The sequence below is a fragment of the Rhinolophus sinicus genome, linkage group LG03 (genome assembly GCF_036562045.2).
Source record: "Rhinolophus sinicus isolate RSC01 linkage group LG03, ASM3656204v1, whole genome shotgun sequence".
In the NCBI taxonomy this organism is placed as follows: domain Eukaryota; kingdom Metazoa; phylum Chordata; class Mammalia; order Chiroptera; family Rhinolophidae; genus Rhinolophus; species Rhinolophus sinicus.
Window position 1 is genome coordinate 79,022,429 of NC_133753.1, and position 23,178 is coordinate 79,045,606.

General features: G+C 36.8%; 1 protein-coding gene across 3 annotated transcripts in view; it reads left to right on the top strand.

Moving 5' to 3' along the window:
* Window positions 1–23,178, top strand: part of NUBPL (NUBP iron-sulfur cluster assembly factor, mitochondrial) — a 196,146-nt gene that overhangs the window by 32,869 nt on the left and 140,099 nt on the right. For all 3 annotated transcript variants that reach the window (XM_074328126.1, XM_019754548.2, XM_019754547.2), the window contains exon 4: window positions 8,735–8,825. In XM_074328126.1, coding sequence (XP_074184227.1) covers window positions 8,735–8,825 — 91 coding nt within the window. The remainder of the gene's footprint in view (window positions 1–8,734; window positions 8,826–23,178) is intronic.

The window sequence follows — 23,178 nt, forward strand, 5'->3', positions numbered from 1 at the left end:
CGTTTATCCGGCTTAATAGAGCATTGCTGATGAACTTCCCTCCATTCTTTTCTTCCTTCCTTCTTCCCTGCCTTTGTCCCTCTCTCCCTTTCTTTCTCCTCTTCTTTCTGATCTTCGTATCTTCCTCTCCTCTTTCCTTGTTGATATATGTAAGCATTGCTAGTAAATTTAGGTCAGTTTGTAACTACTCTAGGGAGAGCATGCAGAGAACCTAACACATAGAAGAATCTCCCTTATTCTTAGTTCCATTCTCTGGGAAGCAGAACTCTAAAATCTAATCTCCCTCCCAGCCCTCTTTATTTTTATGTAATAATGTATATTAGCAGCCATCTAGGTATAGGTAAAATTTACTCCTACCAGCAAATTTTAGGGTAGATCTTCAGTTTTGTCTTGAACCGTGATGCCAAAGGGTTCACTTTAGACAGGCATTGTTTTCTTCTATAAAACGGCAGATTAGATGATAGACTCTCCCTAACATTTTGAAGGAAACGAAGATCTAGTGATGATAAAATTGAGCCTAACAGTCTTATATTGAAAGCACCCTCTTAGTTGTTTTCTTATTTCATGAAAACATAAACTTAAAAAGCTGTTATTTTACTTGACAGGTATTTTTAGAAGATAAATTTGAAACCTGGGACCTAACCCTTTCTAGTTATTATAAAGCCACCATTAATACAAAAATAACAAGGAAAAAGAATCTTAGAATCTTTTTTGTTTTTATTGGCATTATTATTTTGTGGTAGTTTTTGGTTTTTGTAGGTGTCAGGAGAAAAGATAGGAAAAGAGGTCAAGAAATTCTGGGATGATAGTTATAGCATCTGCAGGCTCTTAGACAATAAACAGTATTAACAATTATCCACATTTCTGAATGTTTGAGCCCCCTCATTTGAAAATCATTTTATCCATAGTAAATTTAATCCTGTTTTAGTTCAACTAAATTCTTTTGTTTGTGGTTTCAAAAGGAGTTAAAATGGGTCAGAATTTCTCACTGAATGTTCCCATCTTTTTAAAACTAATGCTTGAACCTAGATTTATATACTACCATTCTTTCATAGGTAAAGTGTCCTTCCTGTTTTCTCATTTATTTTATAATTAGCTGAGATTTTGGTGGTGGCAGATGTTGATCCCTAGTCTCTTGTCTCTGTGAGTCACACACGGACATTAAATGCTTTTCTTAGAACTGCAATTTGTGTCAGTATAAAGTTAGGGACATAAATGTTCAATGTACCTTATTTTATGTGTTTGTAGGAACCAGACAGCCAGGTTTAAAAAGTAATTTTGTGTCTGGAAATAGGTAGATAGCATAGCAGATGAGGATTGTTTAGTTTTCAGAAATTTTTTTGAGGTTAAGAGTTTTGTTTTGCCAGGATACAGGGAGAGAGGGAGGACAGTCTTGGTGAAGCATAAACTCAGAGGCTTATAGATAGTATTAGCAAGCTATTTGATTGGGTATGAGAAAAACTAACAACAGATTGATTTAATTTATGAAAGGAGAAAGAGGAGGGAGAGAAGAAAATAACGACCTATTTGGGGATAGTGAACTTTGTTCTCCTTTCTTTGGCTAAGCTGCTGATTAACTGGTAGCTAGTGAAGAGAACAATCAGGATCTTCTGCCCCTGGGAAGCAGGATGGGTCGTCAAAGAAAACAGTTGTAGTTGTTTATAAATTCTTCAGAAGACCTTGGGTGTTTAACTGACTTGCACATAGGACGTTGTCTCTGTATTATGTCTGCCACTGTCCTCCTTAGCATTCCCTTGCCAGATCTGCATCAGAATTTCTCACTTGCTTTAATTACAGTTTTGCTTTCATGACCTTTTCTTTTCATTTTTGTGTTTATTGGTGTGTTAGATGGCCTTTCCAAAAGTTAATGCTTTATTTTTCTGGGATTTTGTTGCCATTGTAAGCCATTATTTTAACATTGTGTGCATGTAATTTGTTAGTTCTTAGGTAAAAAAGTCTTAGTGTGTTTGAGACTGTATGGGAAATCTGAATCACAATATATATGCAGTGGATTTCTCTGGGCAGTTATCTAGAAGAAATTAGTAAACCAACAAAAAGTATTTACCCTACACGGTTTATGCTCTTTTGCCTTACTGTTGCTTTGAAAGTTTAGGTTCTGATTTTGGAATATTTTGCAAATTGTCTTTTTTTTCTTTTTTCAAAAAGGCTTTTTAAAATTATTATGTTTTTTATTAGTTTCAGGTACAAAACAGCATAGTGATTAGACATTTATATACCTCAAGTAATAATCCATATAAGGCTATTACCCATCTGACACTGTACATAATTATTAGAATATTATTGACTATATTCCCTATGCTGTACCGTATCTCCCCATGACCATTTTTTAAAAATTATAGGTGACATTCAATATTATTTTATGTTAGTTTCAGGTATATATACATAATGGTTAGACATTTATGTAATTTATAAAGTGATCCCCCTGATAAGTCTTGTACCCATCTGACATTATACATAGTTTTTACAATATTATTGACTATATTCCCCATACTGTACATTACATCCTCATGACTATTTTGTAACTACCAATCTGTACTTCTTAATTCCTTCACCTTTTTCCCCCAGATCTCCAATCTTCCCATCTAGTAACCATCAGTTTGTTCTCTGTATCTGTGGGTCTATTTCTGTTCTGTTTGTTCATTTATTTTGTTGTTTAGATTCCACACATGAGATCAAATGGTATTTGTCTTTATTAGTGTGACTTATTTCACTTAACATAATACCCTTTAGGTCCATCCATGTTGTCGCAAATGGTAAGATTTCATTCTTTTTTATGGCTGGGTAATATTCCATTGTATATGTGTACCACAATTTCTTTATCCAGTTGTCTATTGATGGACATTTTAGTTGTTTGCATATCTTGGTTATTGTAAATAGTGCTGCAGTGAACATAGGGGTGCATATATTTTTTTCAAATTAGTGTTTTGGCTTTCTTTGGATAAATACCCAGAAGTGGAATTGCTGGGTCATACAGTAGTTCTGTTTTTAATATTTTGAGAAACCTCCATACTGTTTTTCATAGTGGCTGTACCAGTTCACAATCCCACCAACAGTGCACGACGGTTCCCTTTTCTCCACAATCTCTCCAACACTTGTTGATGTATTGATGATGGTCATTCTGACAGGTGTGAGTTGATATCTCATTATGGTTTTATTTGCATTTCTCTGATGATTGGTGCCTTTAAGCATCTTTTCATATGTCTATTGGGCATCTGTGTGTCCTCTTTGGAGAAGTGTCTATTCAGGTCCTCTGCCCATTTTTTTAATTGAATTGTTGTTGTTTTTTTCTCTCTTTTTTTTTTTTGGTGTTGAGCTGCATGAGTTTTTCATAGATTTTGGATATTAACCCCTAATCTTATGTATGATTGGCAGATATCTTCTTCTATTCAGTACAATGTCTTTTAATTTAGTTGATGGTTTCCTTTACTGTGAAAAAATTTTTAGTTTGATATAGTCCCATTTGTTTATTTTTTCTTTTGTTTCCCTTGCCCAAAGAGATATATCAATAAAAATATTATGGGTAATGTCTGAGAGTTTACTGTGTATGTTTTTTTCTAGAATTTTTATGGTTTCAGGTCTTACATTTAAGTCTTTAATCCATTTTGAGTTTATTCTTATATGTGGAGTAATAAGGCAGTCCAGTTTCATTTTTTTGTATGTATCTGTCTAGTTTTCCCAGCACCATTTATTGAGTAGATTGTCTTTACCCCGGTGCATATTCTTGTTTCCTTTGTCATAGATTAAATGACCATATAGGCATAGATTTATTTCTGGGCTCTCAATTCTGTTCTATTGATCTATGTGTCTGTTTTTATACCAATATCATGCTGTTTTGATTACTATCTATGGCCTTGTAGTATAGTTTGGTATCAGATAGTGTGATACCTCCAGCTTTGTTCTTCGTTCTCAATATTACTGTCTGTGGCTGTTCGGAATCTTTTATGGTTCCATATAAAATTTAGGATTATTTTTTCTACTTCTGTGAAAAATACCTTTGGTATTTTGATAGGGATTGCATTGAATCTATAGATTGCTTTGGATAGTGTGGACATTTTAACTATATTAATTCTTCCTATTCATAAGGATGGTATATGCTTCCATTTATTTGTATCTTCTTTAATTTCTCTGTTCAATGTCTTAAAGTTGTTTTGAGTACAGGTCTTTTGCTTCCTTGGTTAAATTTATCCCTAGGTTTTTTTTTGTTTTGTTTGTTTTTTGATGCAATTGTAACTCGGATTTTTTTCTTAATTTCTCTTTCTGATAGTTCATTATTAGTGTATAAAAATGCAACCAATATCTGAATATTAATTTTGTATCCTGCTGATTTACTAAATCATTTATTAGTTCTAATAGTTTTTTTGTGGAATCTTTGGGTTTCTCTCTATATAATATCATGTCACTTGCTAATAATGGCAGTTTTACTTTTTTCTTTCCAATTTGGAGGTCTTTATTTCTTTTTCTTTTCTGATTGCTGTGGCTAGGATTTCCAGTACTATGTTTTATAAAAAGTGATGAAAGCAAACATCTTTGTCTTGTTCCTGATCTTAAGGGGAATGCTTTTAGCTTTTCCCCATTGAATATGATGTTAGCTGTGGGTTTGTTTGTTGGGAGCTTGTTGATTTACTGATTAATAGTACTCGTTCAGTTCAGATTTTCTGTTTTTTCTTGATTCAGTCTTGGAAGAGTGTATGCTTCTAGGAATTTATCCATTTTTTCCAGATTGTCCAATTTGGTGTATAATTGCTAATAGTATTTTCTTAATTTTTTTTTGTGTGTGTATTTCTGTGGTGTTCATTGTCTCTTCTCCTCTTTCATTTCTGATTTTATTTATTTGTACCCTCTCTTTTTTTTCTTGATTAGTCTGGTTATAGGCTTATCAATTTTGTTTATCTTTTCAGAGAACCAGCTCTTGGTTTCATTGATCTTTTGTATTTATTTTTTTCACCTCTATTTTGTTTATTTCCACTCTGATCTTTATTATTTCCTTCCTTCTATTCACTTTGGGCTTTGTTTGCTGTTCTTTTTCTAGTTCCTTTAGGTATGAAGTTGGATTGTTTACTTGGGAATTTTCTTGTTTCTTGAGGAAGGCCTGCAATGCTAGTGAATTTTCCCTCTGAGGACTGCTTTTGCTGTGCCCCATAGATTTTAGGTTTGTTTTCATTTTCATTTGTCTGAAGGTATCTTTTGATTTCTTCCTTGATCTTATTGTTGACTCATTATTTAGTAGTACGTTATTTAACCTCCATGTGTTTGTGTGTTTTTTCAGTTTTTTTCTTGTAATTGATTTCTAGTTTTATAACATCATGGTCAGAGAAGATGCTTGAGATGATTTCAGCTTTCTTAAATTTATTGAGACTTGTTTTGTGGCCAACCTGTGGTCTGTCATGGAAAGTGTTCCATGTGCACTTGAAAAGAATGTCTCTTCTGCTGCTTTGTGGAGATATGCTCTAAAAGTATCACTTAAATCCATCTGGTCTAGTGTGTCATTTAAGGCTATTTCTTGGTTGATTTTTTGTCTGGAAGATGTGTCCATCTGTGTCAATGGGGTGTTAAAGTTCCCCACTATGATTGTGTTACTGTTGATCGCTGTCTTTATGTTGGTCAATATTTGTTTTATATATTTAGGTGCTCCCGTGCTGGGTGCATAGATGTTTACTATGGTTATGTCCTTTTGTCGGATCGATCCCTTTATTATTATGTAATGTCCTTTGTCTCTTAGTATAGCCTTTGTTTTAAAGTCTGTTTTGTTTGATGTAAGTATTGATACCCCAGGGTTTTTTTGTTTGTTTCCATTTGTGTGAAAAATCTTTTTTCGTTCTTTTATTTTCAGTCTATCTGTGCCTTTCGATCTGAGGTGGGTCTTTTGTAGACAACATAGGCATGGGTCTTGTTTTCTTATCCATTCAGCTACGCTATGTCTTGTGATCTTTTGTTTGTTTGTTTGTTTTCCCCCTTCTTCTTAAAGAAGTCTGTTTAACATTTCTTGTAATACGCTTGGTGGTAATGAATTCCTTTAGCTTTTTCTTGTCTGGGAAGCTCTTTATCTCTCCTTCAATTTTAAATGATAGTCTTGCTGGGTAGAGTAGTCTTGGTTGTAGGCCCTAGCTTTTCATCACTTTGAATATTTCCTGCCACTCCCTATGGCCTGCAAAGTTTTTGTTTAGAAATCAGCTGATATTCTTATGGGAGTTCCTTTGTAAGTAACTAGTTGTTCTTTCTCTTGCTGTTTTTAGGATTCTCTCTTTCTCTTAAACCTTTGCCATTTTGATTATTATGTGTCTTGGTGTGGGCCTATTTGGATTCATCATGTTTGGGATCTGTGCGCTTCCTGGGCTTGTATGTCTATTTCCTTCACCAAGTTAGGGATGTTTTGAGTCATTATTTCTTCAAATAGGTTATCACTCCCTTGCTCCCTCTCTTTTCTTTCTGGTACTCCTATGATGTGAATGTTGTTATGCTTGATGTTGTCCCAGAGGTCCCTTAAATGAAAACTATCTTCGTTTCTTTTTTATTCTTTTTGGTACCAATTGTATGCTTTCTGCTACCTTGTCTTCCAAATTGCTGATTTGGTCCTCTGCTTCATCTAATCTGCTGTTGATTTCTTCTAGTGTATTCTTCATTTTCATTATTGTATTCTTTATTTCCAACTGGTTCTTTTCTGTGATTTCTATGTCCTTGTTTATGTTTACTATCTCTTTGTTGACATTCTCACTAAGTTCCTTAAGCATTCTTATAATCAATATTTTAATTTTTATCTCTGATAGGTTGGTTGCCTCCATTTCATTTAGTTCTTTTGCTGGAGTTTTCTCCTGTTCTTTTAGTTGGGACAGGTTTCTTTGTTTCCTTATTTTGTCTGCCTCTCTGTTTTGCTTCTGTGTATTAGGTAGATGTCATGTGTCTCTCAGTCTTTGCTGGTGGCCTTAAGTAGTAGATTTCCTGTGTGGTCCAGTGGCACAGTCTCCCTGATCACCTGTGCATGAGTTCCAGGAGTGTCCCTTGTGTGTGTTATGTGTATTCTCCTGTTGTAGTTGAGCCTTGATTGCTTTTGATTTGTCAGTGGGTGGGATTGACTCTCAGGCTTACTTGCTGTGAGGATTGGCTATGCTCAGAGCATAGGAGCTGCTGTGTGGGTGGTGAACTCTGAGAGGGGGATTCATCCCAGCGACCTCTGTGCCTGTTGAGACCTCCCTTTGGGTGTTTTGCTTGTGGGGCTGAGTGGATAGTGCTCTGGTGTGGTTTAAGGCTGGCGTCTGGATGTGTTGTTTCTGGTGTCTCTTGGGAAGGGCTCCAATGCAGGCCAATTTCAGCCTAGCCTGAATTTCAGCCTATGACTGGCCCAGTGCTACCCAGTAGGAGCTACAGAGCTATATGCAATTGGTTACTACCTGTGTTAGACCTGGGACATTTGAGGGTATCTGTACTGTGAACCAATGCTGGCTTTTACCAGTATCAGGACAGGGACAACTTAGCAAAAGGTCCAGGGTTCCCCCAGGCCTGTTTCCACCTGGTGGCTGCCCGTAAGGCTCAGCTGCTGAAAGAGCCTCCTTAGGTGTGTGGGCCAGGCTGCTTGACCCAGTGTTGTTGACACTGCCCCCAGAGATGTGATCTGAGTTGGGCTAGACAGGGTCCCAGGGAATCATGGGGTGTGGCTGGTGGTTTTTATAACTTATAGATTAGTTCTTACACCAGTATTGAGCCTGTGGCTGTTTCGTAAAATGCCCAGAGAACACCGTGGTCTCAAACCCACAGATTCCCAAGAGCCACCCAAGAAAGGCTGCAGCACGAGCTGGGACTGACTGCCCACCATCAGAAGTTTCCCAGGCCGCTGAGGGCCATCTGCTGTTGTATAAGCCTCCTGTAGCTTGTGGGAGGTAGGGGGTGGTGGGTGGGAGGGCTGGCTGTTCAGGAGCTGAGATTCCCTGGGCGATACTGCACTAGCTGGGTTGGGTGGGGTCCACGGGAGTTACCAAGGTGGTGTGTGCACAAATGGAATTTACCAGACCAATGGGGTCTCAGATTTGGCCCTTTGTGGTGGGTTCAACATAGGAAAGATGGTGCCCTCCTGTAGGTTAAACGCAAGGTAGGATTTACACGAGATAATGGCAGCTGTCTCTCTAGTCCTCATCCCGAAGCCACTCAACTCAGACTTTCCCTGTATGTCTTGGTGCCTCTCAAGTTGCTGCCCCTCAGCTATATCCCAGAGTGAGTGCTTGGAAGTGAGTGAGTCTGCGTGAGGGCCCTTTAAGAGGACATATGGGTTTCCAGATGCCTTCCCTGTTACGGGGATGGATGGACAGAATCCTTACTGATTTTCACTGCCACATGTTGTGGGAACTCCTCTTCCTGGCACCAGACCCCAGGAGCCTCCGCCACTGAGATGTCTCTCCCAGTGCTCAACCACTACCTGTGGGTTTGGGGTCAGCCCATTTTGCATCTCCACCCCTCCTACCAGTTTCAATGTGTCCTTTTCTTTATAGCTTTAGTTGTAGGGGTTCTGTCCAGCTAGTCTTCATGTGTTTCTTGAGGTTGATTGTTCTATAATTTAGTTGTAATTTTAATGTGATCGTGATCATGGGATGTGGCTGCATCGCGTTTACCTATTCTACCATCTTGGACCTTCTCACAAATTGTCTTTTCTATAGTCAGATTTAGTGTTGCCATGTGCTATATCTTATGAAGAATGGGAATAATCGTAATTTTTGTTTTCTTGCAGTCAAAGACAATTGGTTTGTTAGATGTGGATGTGTATGGCCCTTCAATTCCAAAGATGATGAATCTGAAAGGAAATCCAGAATTATCACAGAGTAAGTAAGAAGAGATAAATAATTTGATAATAGTTATAGTTTTATTTAGTATTTAATACCTGCTGGATCCTAAATAAAAGTCAGGCATTTTACCATGTACCATGTGTATTCTATACACAGTGTAATATGGTAATTCTGAAATTAGGTTTGGAGCCAGACAGCCTGAGTTTGAATTCCAACTCTGTCACTGACTGTGTGGGTTTGACTGAATTGTTTAACCTCTTTGTGCCTTAACACCCCCCATATGTAAAATTGGGTTAACAATGACTGTTATCACTCAATTACAAAATTACTGTAAGTGTAATTAATGCATTTAACAGTGCCTGGCACATAGTAAGTGATCAAAAATTATCTCATCACCATTGTCTCTTTATATTAAATGTTTGGATGTATGGGAGTATTTGAATAGAAGGCATATAATACATTTGTGTTAGAAGAGATGAAAATTATTTTCTGTAATCAGCTTTTTGTCTTTTTTGTCTTACAGTGTTTAAAAAAAAACACCCCAAAACATTAGTTTCTTTCCTCAGCCTTCAGTGCCATCAATAGAACAGAGTACTTTTTTTGAGTAAATCTTTAATATTTAGTACTCCTGTTACTACATTTTCTCAGAAAGCTATGAAAGCTTTCAGAACAAGAAAATGCTATGATCGAAAAATGAAAAATTGGAACAACTGGTATCTTTTCTTGAAAAATGGTTTTAAGTGAAATTAGTTTATTAAAATGTATTTCTAATTATAATAGGAGTATAAAATTGAATGATTTCTTTTTGTTTCTTATTGGGCCTTTTATTTTCCATGGATCTGGAACAAAATGACTGTATTTACTGAAGGGTGTTTGTTGGATTATCTATGTACATAATAGAAGTATGTGTTTTTGTTGTCATTAAAAGTTATAGTCATTGTGTGCTGTTTAAGGTGCTTTTGTTTGTAGTTTAGTTGTTGGAGTCAATTACAATGTTAAATCTGGATAATTGTTTATTAAGATAGTAGGATTCTTCTTAACATTTTGAAGGAAACTTAAAGAGCTAATGATGATAAAATTGACCCTAGTAGTTTCATACTGTGAGCACCCACTTATTTCTGTTTTCTTGTTTCATGAAAATATGAACTTAAAAAGCTAAGTTATTTTAATTTCTTTATTCTTTGTCCTTTTAGTGGAATTCATACTTAGTTTGCAAATATATGACATGTGCCAAGATGTCAAACTTTCACAAAGAAGGAATAATGAATTTACATACTTTAAATGATAGACTCATTATGTCTATTTCTTGATTAAAGTAATGTGAAAACTGGTGCGTGCAGCACATGAGTGATGGCAAAATGGAGCCCTTGGTGTCAGTCTTTTCTTAAGTAGTCTGTTCAGTCTATGCCAACATAAGTACTTGAAGTGAACTTTAATTTCCTTCTTCTTGTTTTACTGAAGCTATAATCTTAAATTTGATGTTTGCAAATTGGCTGCCATTAAATCAGCTTTCTGGTAAAGATGAGCTGCTGGAAATCTTGGAAAGCCTGAAAAGAATACTTTGTGTGTTGACAAGCTGATCTTAAGTCCCCCAAGAAATAATCTGAACGATTAAGGCATTCACTTAAAAGAATTTTTTTTTTTTCTCTTTTCTCTCTTCTCTCTTTCCTTTCCTTCCCTTTCCCCTTCCTTCCTTCCTTCCTTCCTTCCTTCCTTCCTTCCTTCCTTCCTTCCTTCCTTCCTTCCTTTCTTGTTTCTTTAAGAATGTGGATTCTTAAAAGCCCCATTTATAAATTATTTTTGAATCTTAGATAAACCTGCCACTATTATACTAATTGGCATCATTTTGATATTTCTGTATTTTATCATATTTATTTATCCTGTTGTACTCTCTATTACAGAAAACACAATGCAACGTGAAAATATCTAATTAACAATAAAGAAAAACTGGGAAACATTTGTTTTCAGCAGTTCAGATTTTGGGGAGATAGTCCAGTGAGTGGAATCTCAGCTTTATAAATTTTCCTCTGTTCTCGGACTTAGCTAGACAATCTTAGGGACAATAGGGCTTCAGTATTGTCCCTTTTTCTTCATTATTTAAACACGTGGTAATGTAGTTTGTCTTAGTCAGTTTGTTCATTTTAAAACTCCATATTAGGGTTCGTAGCTTATACATTTATTCATATTCTCATATATATTGTGGGCGGGGGTTATAGAAAAACCACACTATTTTTAGTTATATAGTTGTAATAGTTTTGGGTTTCTTAGGCTGAGAATGTTTCTATCAGCTTAAAATGACAGTAGTGATTTCTATATGTTATTATGCAAAATTGTGGTAATGGGAAGCCTAGCCAGTTTATAGAAAGAGTATTACACAAAAACCTCAACAAGTTGACATTATAATGACTGCAAATGACCAGTTGCTGTGGGAAACTAATGGAATTTAGAGTAAAATCCATATACAGTTGGGAAAACTGTCATCTAAACATGAATATACCTTTTTTTTTAAAGAACAAATACCAGTTATTTTTGTCTTTTTTAACTTTCCAGATAATATAATATTCAAATTTCATATTACAGGATAGCCAAATTATAACCCTAGAAATTATTGAGTAGAAAGGTTTTCAGTTGAAATTGCAAGTCAATATTAAATGGTAATTGCACACAGAAATGTGTTGTTGCATTTCACTAATGTAAATATTCTTTTTGTGACCATGTTGAGGATTTTCACTAAGCTTTCTCAAATGACTCTTATTGGTGCAAATAATCTACTTTCTTTCACAGTTTTGTGATGATAAATCACTTACAGAATACTTGTGAATTTATTACCACTTAGTTTTACCAAAGAATGTCTTTTAATGTACTTAGCCAATTATGTAGGAAAATTTGAAGGCTGTGGAGAGAGGTTACTAAAATTGAAATGTCAAGTAATTTTATTGAGGATGATATAGTGCTTATTAAAGATTAAATGTGAGACTTTTTTTGAGTAGGATCCACATGTCTTTTCTGTTTGGGGGGATAGACATTTTGAACTCATGTCACAGTATCCTGCTCTTACCTGTCCTAAAGTATTAAGTAAGTTTAGGAATTGTGTGTGTGGGCTTATGAGACAGAGAAATTGTGGAAAATTAGCTTGAGCAAGTGACCTTTTAAAACAGCACTCTTCTCCAGTAATAAGCACTCCTCTCCACTAATAACTACAAGCAACGAAAATTTCTTAGAGGTAATTTAAATGCATAAAGAATGACAGTGAATTCTACTTGTTTCTGAAGTCACCTTGCTGTTTCCTTCCAGGGAAGAGAGTCAGGGGTGTTACTGAAGATGTTGATGTGGATGATTAAATTCTGCTGTACTGGATGTGGCTCCCAAAGCTTCTCATTTATAATTGGCTTCTTCTGGTCATTGTTTTTTGGACCCTTGGGTTTCATCTGATGCTAGAGTTTCTCTGATTATCTTTGGGAAAGGTTCAGGGATGCATTCCATACTCCCCGTGTTACAGGAATGACGTTTTCCTTGTTGCTTTCCTGGATTATGTTGATAACCTCTTTTATACCTAGAATATTAAGACAAGGTGATAGTCCTAACATAAGCAGGGGTTAAGGAATAGCCAGCTGCTTTTTGGAGTTTTACTTGCTCTGGTGCAAACTGCCTTAGCCTGGGCTGCCCCAAATGAAGTCACTGAAGGATGCCTTAATCACAGAACAACTAAATGTATTTTAATAGCTACTGCCTGTTACTTTTGGTTTTCTTTCATAGGATGGCAGCAAATAGTGTTGACTAGATGTGTTTGCATATATGTCAAACAGGCCATACGTGTTGGTGTTTATGATTAACACCTGCCGTAAGACAACACTATGCCTTTTACTTTTTGAGTTGTATCAGAGGGCTAGACTTAAGATGTGTAGCTTAATAGTACACTACATTTGTGATGTGGCCATATCAAGTACACAAGGCTATTTGTACTTTAGATTTCTCTTTCCAGTCTAGTTTCAGGTTAAAAAAAAGCAACTTTTTTTCTTATTTCCAAACTTTTTGATCATTTTCAATGTTTCTCAAAATTATCAGCACATTTTCAGTATCTTCTCAAATGAGAAAAATAAAAGAGCTTACTATTGTTAGGTAGTGGGAGGATTAACTTGCAATTTTTAATACTCTATTTATGTGCCTTGCAAAATTTTTGCTTTTTAAAATAGTCTCCATTATTGCTGATGCATAGTTACTTTAATAATTTCACTGGGCAATTTAGAAACGTTTTAGGAGTACTTTAATAAAACACACTGTTCTTTTTTTCTTTTCTTTCTTTCCTTTTTTTTTTTTTTTAGGTTAACAGAAAGTAAAACATTTAAAAAGGAGCGTTTGGTGAAAGCAGGATGTCAAATGAATTTTGAAAATGGAAGATGTGGGGAATGTTGGTCCATGAATTGGGAACTCTAAAAGAGGCCATTAATAGTGACACTATACTAAGAGACATGAAAAGTTTTGATGGTATAGCATGTGTGAGACTAACTAGACAGAGGAGAAATTAGACATGGTACCAAAAATAAAAAACACAAACGGAAGCATTGAAATAAGGCATATTTTTCACCTTCCTTCTGGACTTCTGCTCTAGAATTTGTGTATGTGGTATGTCTCCATACAGGGTAATGTACTGAAATGACATCTGGTTCATCAAGATAAGATGGCTTTTTGTACACCCATGTTCACAGCAGCATTATTCACAGTAGCTAAAATGTGGAAGCTACCCAAATGTCCATCCATGGATGAATAGATAAGAAAAATGTGCTGTATACGTATAATGTAATATTATTTAGCCTTGAAAGGAAATTCTGACATATCCTGCAACACGGATGAACCAAGCAGACGTTAAGTGAAATAAGCCAATCACAAAAAGAGAAATACGGTCTGATTCCTCTTATAGGAGGTACTTAGAGAGTCAGAGTAGTCAACCTCATAGAGACAGAAAGTACAGCGGTGGTTGCCAGGAACTGGGGGAATGGGAATTTATTGTTTAATAAGTATAGAGTTTTAGTTTTATAAGATGAAAAGAGTTATAGAGATGGATGGTGGACAACCATCCACCAATGATGGTTGGACAACATTATGAATGTATTTAATATCACTAAACTATACACTTAAAATGATAAAGATGGTAAATGTTATGTATATTTTACTACAATGAAAAAAAGCTGAAAAAAATAAAAGATTGAATACACTTGCTCTGCTATATTACCAGTACTGGATATAATAATACAGGGTTTCTTCAGTAGTATTTATGGAATTGACCCAGTGAATCAATCTGTTCTTTAAAAGAGCATTGGTATAGAATTGGGAGAAAATAGAATAGTGGTGTCTCATTGGGAGACTTAGATAGCTTGACTATAAGCTTTCTCTAATTTTCAGTTTGGGAACTTCACTAGCTGACAAGTTGTTATGAATTATAGCCTAAAATTATATTTTCATATCATGACTTATTATATTTAAAATCTTAATGTTATCATTACAACATGACCAATTTGTAACATTGCCAGTGTTATAAAGCTCTGTACGATCAATCTGGTCCTTGCCTTTTATCTACTTCCGCAGCCTCAATTTCCACAAGCTTGCCTTGTTACTCAGTGATCACCGGTTAGTGGCCTCTGTTTCACAAAAATGCCAAGCTCTGCGCTGTCTTGGGACCCTCACATATAGAGAGTGCTAAAAAAAGTATACACATTTTAAGAAAGGAAAACTTAACATTGTAATACTCACTATATACCGATAACAAAAGATGAATACAAGGCATGTTTGACTCCGGCAATTACAAGAGGTGCTCAAAGTGGTTACCATCAGCGTCCAGACACTTCTGATTATGACAAACTACTGCTTGAGCAATGTTGATCAAAGTTTCCACTTTGATTCATGTTTTGGCACCCCCAGTATTTTATTCTCTCTGCCTGAATTGCCTTCCACCTCTACTGTCTTCCATTCCTTTCCCACAACTAATTTCTACTCATCAGGTCTCAGTTTTAGTGTCTCTTCTTCCACGATGCATGCATTCTCTGACTCCTTATTGCAATTGCAAGGATAGAGTTTTTGAGTTATCTGTTTATTTTTACCTTTATTTATTCATTTTTATCTCCCCTAGTAGACAATACAACGCCCACAGAGCAGAGGCTTTCTTACTTGGTTTGTTTATATAGTAGCTTGGTATATAGCTTGGTATATAGTAGATATGCAAACCTTAGTTGAATAAATGAATAAGCTTTCTGCTAAGTGTCTTTTCCATTAGCTGCATACTTTATTTTCTGCTTTGGATATATGGGTAACTTAATTTGCAATATATATATATATATATATATATATATATATATATATATATAATAGTACAGTTTTAAGACATTATCTTAGCACTTTATCTTTGTAATATATCAGAGTGGCTGTCTTACATTGTCTTTTTCCATTTTTTACTTCTTTCCATTTTTAGGAAAAAAGAAAGAACCCCTATAGTTATGACTTTGACTTCTGAGGATGATGTTCTGTAGAGTGACGTGGGTGCTCCCTCACATTGTTTCGGTGTGGCAGGACAGTGCCAGTCTTGTCCCATGTCTTAGCTTTGAAATGTTGAGCATTGCTCTGCTTACTTATAACAGGTAGTGTCTTGTGGGGGCCCGAATGTGAGCCAGCATGGAAAAGACAGTGTTCAGACTCCCAGCTCTCGGACTCTGAACAACCTGGAGAAAGAGAAGGAACTAGAAGCTCAACACACACCATCCTTCTTTCTCTGCCCATCTGTACTGCCAAGCTGAAACAGTGCATGGACTCTGATACACAGATTTTATTTGTGACTATTTCTTGTGGAAATTGGTACTAGTTAGTAATGGGTTAGGAGAAATGATGAGTGAGGAAGCAGTGACATAAGGTTTTGATTTGATTCTGCTATCTCTGAGGGCTTTCAATTAAGGAAAAGAAAGCAGAAATAGCAGCTTGCAGTTGAGTGGGCTTTGGGATTTCCCTTGTAATCTACAAACCGCATACTTTCTTTGAAGTGATGGAATGCCGTAAAGGGGCTCCTCCAGAAAGCAGAGCCCTAAGCAGTACTAATTAATTTACTAGGGAATGCAAAAGTGGACTGAGGAAGGAGGAAGGAAGGAGAGCCAATATAAAAATGTGCTATCAAGCTGGCTGTCGCTACATGTGACAGATTGCTTGACTGCCTGGGACTGTATAAGCTCCATCTCAGGGCAGGCCAACTGGGAGGAAAGGGGAAGAATTTATCTAATGGTGTCTGTCTTCCGCTGAGCAAAGGCTCACCTAAGGAGGTATTAACTCACCTGCACTTCTGAGTTCTGAGTGAGTCCTGGCAGTATCCATAGTTTGACATCAACATGGAAGATTTGGGGGAGGCGGTGAGAGGCGCACAATGTATAAGTCTGAAGTGAGGGATGGTCATGTAGTTCCTTTGTGACATTGGTCAGAACCCATGTGGAGCTGGTTGCCACAGTGGAGGCTGAAATGAGAGATGAGTGAGGCTAAGGGTCTGGGGTGATGCATGTGGGGCTTCTGATACGTGAGGATGGAGGTAGGAAGCTGAGTCCCAAAGTCTTGATCTGAAAATGTGGCTTCTTTATGATTGGGGTTTATGGGGGACATGCAATGCAGGTCAGCTTTAAGTGCAGTAGTATTGTGGGGATTGGGACTCGAATATAAAGGCTAAGTTTTAACTGGTATATATGAGATAAAGATAGATCCATCTGTAAGTCACTTTCTATGTCACTCAGATGATTGCACAATTTGATACTGCATGTTGTGCACTTAACCCACAACCCTCACAATAAGCAAGAATGTTCTTACTGTCAGATTGGGCAAGAATAGTGACTAAAAAATTGTGATATCAGTCTTAGTAATAAGGAGGACCTGAGTTCAGAGGGCTCTGTTTGGATATATGAGTAGGTACCACAGTCATTGGAAGAACATTTGAGGCTTTGTTCTTATAAATGTTTATCACAGATTCTGTGGCTGTAAAGGGACACACACACACTCACATTCACACACACATACATATATATTTAAGTAAAGCATCTTTTAAAAACTTGTGACTTACAACTTAAACTAGCACAGGCTCAACATAAAAATGGTTGCTGTTAATCTATGCTTATTTTAAGCCTAGTTTTAAAATTTGCAACTGCATCAAAAGTGAAATGTCAAAGGAGATGTTATTTTCGTTTATTTAGCAAACAGTTATTATCCTCTATGTAGTTGGTAGATATGAGAAATACTTGGTTCTTAGATATCAGATCAAATAAGATTTGCTCCCTGCTCTCAGGAGCTTATAGAAAGACACACTAGCCAATGATCAGAAACATAATAAGTAAACGCTGTAATAGAAGTATATAAGCTTGGTTCTTTGTGAACCTAGAGACGGTGACTCTAAATCCAACTGGGAGCTTAGAGAAGGCTTCTTAGAGAAGGTGAGTTTTGAGAAATGGGTGAGCCAGGAGCTTGTTGTAAGATGGGGTTGGGGATTGAAAATGAATAGGACAGTCCAGGTAGAGGAAATAACGTGTTCAAAGTTTGCAGACTACAAGTTGTTTGGCATGGCAGAAGTGAAGAATGTCTGTGGGTGAGTTGCAAGAGTAAGATTAATGCCATCTTGTGCTTGTTTGAGGAGGTGAAGTGTAATTCAAAGGCTGTGAGAAGCTAGCATGGATTTTAGGGACGGGAGTATCACTACCAGTTTTGCATTCCAGGAGGATCACTTTGGCAGCATTGTGGAGGAAAGGTGGTAGGACCAGATGGGAGGTAGGGCCAGTTAGGATGCCATTGCAATGATCCAGGTGAGATGTAATGAGGCCTGATTTATGTCTGTGGTAGTAGAAATGGAGAGGATGGGACCTAATTGAGAGGTATTAAAGATATTGAATGAATAGAGTTTAGTAATTCATTGAATATGAATGAGAAAGGTCTCTAGGATGGCTCCTGTGTTCCTGGGTTTAGTGACTGTGTCATTCATCAGGATGGAGCAAATAGGAAAAAGGAATGAGTTTAAGAGAAACAGTGATGAGTTAAGGTTTATGTTAAATTTGATGTCCACAGAGAGTCAACAATTGATGGCAATGTGTTGAGAGTTCAGTAGAGTGGTGTGGGCTAAAGACACAGATTTGGGAGTTAGCAGTGTATGTGGAGGTGATAGTGCAGTTGTTAGTTTAGATCAAGTGATTTTCAGCTAGGAGTGATTTTGCCTAGGGGGCATTTGGCAATGATTAGAGACATTTTTGATTGTCACAGCTGGGGGATCTAGTGGGTACATGCCAGGGACGTGCTAAATATCCTGCAATGCATAAGATATCCTCCCACAACAAATTATCATCAGGCCAAAAATGTCAATTCTGCCAAGGCTGAGAAATCCTGATTTAGATAATGTAACCCAAAAGAGAGTTTTAGAGGGAGTCAAGTATAGGAGTGAGGTTAGAGTTTGGAAGATAACCTAAGGTGATTAGAGAAAGACTAAGAAGGGGTGACCAGAGAAATAGAAGACGAGGAAAAAACTACACCCTCGAAGCCAAGACAGAGTTTTAGGAGGAAGTGGTTAACATTTTCAGAGTGACTAATAAGATAATAATTGAAAATTATATTTTAGATTTGACAGTATGTCCAAGTTTTCAATTTATGAAACTACTTTTCTGAAGACACTGTATACATCTTGTGTTGTACTTCTTGAAGAAATAGGCTTTATAAAGTGTATTACATCTGGCCTTTGGGAAATCAATCATTTGGGAAACATTTACTGAACATGTCTGTAATGGTACTGCGCTGTGCTCCAGGGAGAAAAGATGAGTAAGCTATAAACTCTATTCTTGAGGAGCCTAAAAACAGATGGAAAATGTCAGCACACTGAGTACCTTAGGAACGTATCCACAAAGAACCACGGAAACAGGAATTTCTAATCTTTCTGTGATGTAGTCCAGCTAGCCCTGGACCTTGATAAGGCTTCCAACTACGGGGAACAAAAAAGCACAAGACACTGGGCATATTAAAAAAAAAATTAATGAAAAGATTATGTTTATCTTTTTATTTTGATATTAAAAGTGGTCATTAAAACAGGGGGTGATATATTCTATCAGTCATGAGCACAATATATATGTGAGATGTTTTATTTATAAATCCCAATATAATATACTGCTTTCTACTACCTTCAACCCAAAATAGTCCGTTCCCATTAGAATGTGCCTGAGGCTTGTCCCATCTCTGGAACCTTCCTCCCTCCTCCCTGCCCACTGTGGTTTCTTTGTAACCCCGGGCAGAGACTGGAAATGGTAGTTGTAACTGAGGGCTGTGAAGAGTTGGGGGTTATCTGGAGAATCTGAGAGTTTATCCTAAAGCTGGCTTTTCCTCTTATCTATCCCTTCCCTCCAAAACCAACCACGCTCATCTACCACCTAACCCCAGGTTTGACCAGAAGTGAAGTGAGACTTTTTCACACAAATTTGACTGATTTCAGGGTTCCTAATTTAGATGATAAATCTGCTTATTCTAGTCATCTTTCACGTCTTCTGAGTATTCCTTTGTAGCATAATGTAGTGCAGTAGTCCTCAAAATTTATGGTCTCTGAAGCCTTTTCTGCTCTTAAAAATTATTGAGGATCCCAAACAGCTGTTGTAAATGTAGGTTGTATTTATTGATATTTACCAAGTTAGAAATTAAAACTGAAAAGTTAAAAAAAAGTTATTTATTAAAAGTAACAACAAACTCATAAACTTGTTAATGTAGATAACATTTTAATGAAAAATAACTATTTTCTGAAGTAAAAAATTAGTGAGAAGAGTGGCATTGTTTTAAATTTTTGTAAATGATTTTAATGCCTTGGCTTAATAGAAGACTGTGAGATTTTCATACCTACATTTGCATTCAGTCTGTTGCAATATGTTGTTTTGGCTACAGTATATGAGGAAGATCCAGCCTCACATGACATATAGTTGAAAAAGGGAAGAATATTTTAATAGTCATTTCAAATAAGTGTGGATTTTCATCTTTGATACTGCACCAAAATTTGACGAGTGGTAGTTTCTTAAAGAAACGACATAGTTGCAGTATAGAATCTGAGATCATATTAGTGGACTTTTCATAGTCTGTTTTATTAAAATATTTGGTCTATCATAGACTTCGAATTGAATTTTATAACATCATGCATTGGTCATTTAGAGACTATTTCATTGAATTATGGTGGTTTTCCAAATATTTACACATTTCATTATGTAATATAAAAAAATCCATTTGTTAATACTGAATTATTACTGATCATATCAGATAGTTCTTTAGGTATTGGGAAGCTGTCAAACTCATGGTGGCCAGATACAGTTTTTCAAGAAATTCTAATTTTACTTGAAAGCTTGAATTTTGTCAGAGGTAACAAGTATTGTCGATTGTGTTTTTTGTCGTGACAGACTCATTTCATTCTGTATGCCAGATACCCAAATCTGAAGAGCCTTCATCTGTCTATCTTTCAAATAAAAATGGTGTTCCATGAAAAATACATCTAGTTTAGTTTATAACTCAAACAATTACACAAGTGTGTTCCCTTGAAATGGTCATTATAATTCAGCAAAGGTGCTTCATGTATACTTCCCATTTTGTCACAGTGTTAAAAAGACATGTACTCAACGGTCAAGATTTAATAAATTAAATGATTTTTACTATTTCATCCAGGACATTCTTCAGTGAAACTGGCATTTATTTCTGATGTCTGGTGCCTGGTGGGGGAAGAATATGATGACAACTCACTAGTACAGTTTAGTGCCACTGCCTTGAATTTGGACTAGCAACCCAGTGAAAACCCAAATGATATTTCAGTATTTTTATAAAAATAGTTTTACCCTCTTGGATCATCTGAAAGGTTCTTGGGGATCTCCAGAGGACCAGAGACTAGACTTGGAGAACTGCTGGTTTAATGGAAAGTTCTTTAACCGGAAGTGAGAATTCTTGGTTTATCATTTAGTAATTGCTTGTTATGGATTTCAGGAAATTATTGACCTCATTGTTTTTTCCTTCCTTTTTAAGAGTGATGTGGAAGTGAGCGCTTTACAAATGAAGTAGCTTGTGTCTAAAGCCTGGCAATGTTATTTTAGATGTGGCACTTTGTAAACAGGTCCTGTAGAGATTTGAACTAGGTCTTTTCATTTATTTTGTTTACTATACTGGCATTAAGGTGCCTGAAGTTGATAGTCTGTTTTTGATAAACTTGTAAATAAATTTTCCAAATATAATACTTGAATATGATCATCATCCACACAGACACTGCCGTCATGTTGGAAGATAGACTATAAAATACCGTAGTTGTCCTTAAGCTGCTTGGATTCTGATTAATAAACACTCAGAAATAACAGTACAATGTATTTTATGCTATCACAAAGTTGGTTTAAATGATATGTAATATAGGAGACCAGAGAGACAAGGTAGAGGGCTGCGGAAGTAGAGAATGGCTCTATGAGATTGACAGAAATTAGTTGGATCTTAATGGAAATGGGGAAATGATGTTTGCCATAGCGCAGAGAGAACATGTCATACTTCTCTCAGTTATGCTTTTCCCTTCCCAAACTAATAGCTGTTCCCAGTTTCCCTCTTCCCTTTCTGTGGTTGGGGACATCTTTTTCTTGTACTCCTTTTCTTTGGACAACTCTGAGGCCTGTGATTTGTGCTGCTGTGATATGGTGGAAAGGTCTTGGGCTTTGGAGTCAGACTGACCCAACTCCCAATTCTGGTGGCACCATTGAGTTCTTTGTACTCATGGGCAAGTTCCACAATATGAAAAATAAGTGAGATAATAAACGTAAAGGTTCTCAATAAATATTAACTTCCTTTCATCATTATTACAAGTAGTCAATAGCAACAGAGAATGCATTAATTAAGATGATATCATGCTGTGATGAAATTTATGTGTTAGACTGTTAGAGCAAAAGACAGTACCAAGGTGGCAATAAGGTATAGTGGTTACCATGAGATTTAGAGTCTGAGAGATTTGCAGTCAAATACTGACTAACTTATATTATTACCTGTGTTTTCTTTGGGCAAATTAACTTAAACTCTTCAAGCCTTAGTTTATTTATATGATAAAGGGGAATGGCTTTAGGAAGATGGTTAGCAAGTTCTCCCCAAGTATTTATTTCTTTAGTTGAATACGATTTTGTTTAGCTGCAATTGTCATGAGTATCTTGACACACACTGCCCGGTTCAAGAGGTCCACCCATATATAAAAGCCTAAAATACTTACTATCAGGGTCCTTTACAGAAAAAGTTTATCAATTCCAGTCATATGCTATTTGGTTACTTGGAATCAGTTTGATTCTTCTGAGGCTTACTTTTAAACTTTCGGTGGGTCCTGACCAGGCTTAGCGTAGGGCTAATTTCCCCCAGTACTAGGCTATACCTTTCTGAGGATTCTACCATGTATTGTGAGATCTTTCCTCTCTGGCTGGTGGGAACATAAAAACGATTCCCAGCCATGTGTGAGCTTCCGGAACTGTCCTTTGATTCTTTCCCGGTCCCAGGGCATTTCCTCTCACTCACGGGCAGATGAGCACTCAGCTAAGACTGCACTGGTCATCTCTGCAGTTCCCTGCAGTTCTCTCTCTGTGTTGCTCCCTCCTCTCATACTCTGCCCTAGAAATTCTCACTGCCTTGCCTTCTAATTCTGATTCTTTTTCCGGCTCGGTAAGGTGGCTGGGCTTTGTGTGGATTCCCCTTCCCTGTGCTGCATCCTGGAAACGCCTGGAGGGCCGGAAACCGGGCAGTCACAGGACTCATCTCCTTGTGTCGCTTCGATCGTGGTCCTCTGCCTGTTGTCCATGTCTGAAAATGTCGTTGTATATGTTTTGTCCAGTTGCCTGGCTTTTTCGAGTGTGTGTGTTGAGGGATTAGGGGATAAATCTTGTTCCTGTTTCTGTTTTATGGCTGGAAGCAAAGTTATGTTCATAGCTTTTCCTTTTTCTTTTTTCTCCTACATACTCTCTAGGGCACTAGGAAATCAGATGATTCCACCATGTTCATAATCAACTTTGTTTTCATAGCAATTAAATGCCATAACTACTTGTATTAGTCTGAGTTCTTCAGAAAAACAGAACCGATAGGATGGATAGATAGATAGATAGATAGATAGATAGATAGATAGATAGATAGATAGTAAGGAATTGGTTTACATGATTATGGAGGCTGAGAAATCCAACATCTGCAGTCAGCAAGCTGGAGTCCCAGGAGAGCGGATGGTGTAAGTTCCAGTCTGAGTCTGAAGGTAGGAGAGGACTGATGCCCAGCTTGAAAATAGTCAGGCTGTCTTTCCTTATTCTGCCTTTTTGTTCTGCTCAGGCCTTCGATGGATTGGATGAGGCCCACCACATTGGGAAGGACAACCCGCTTTATT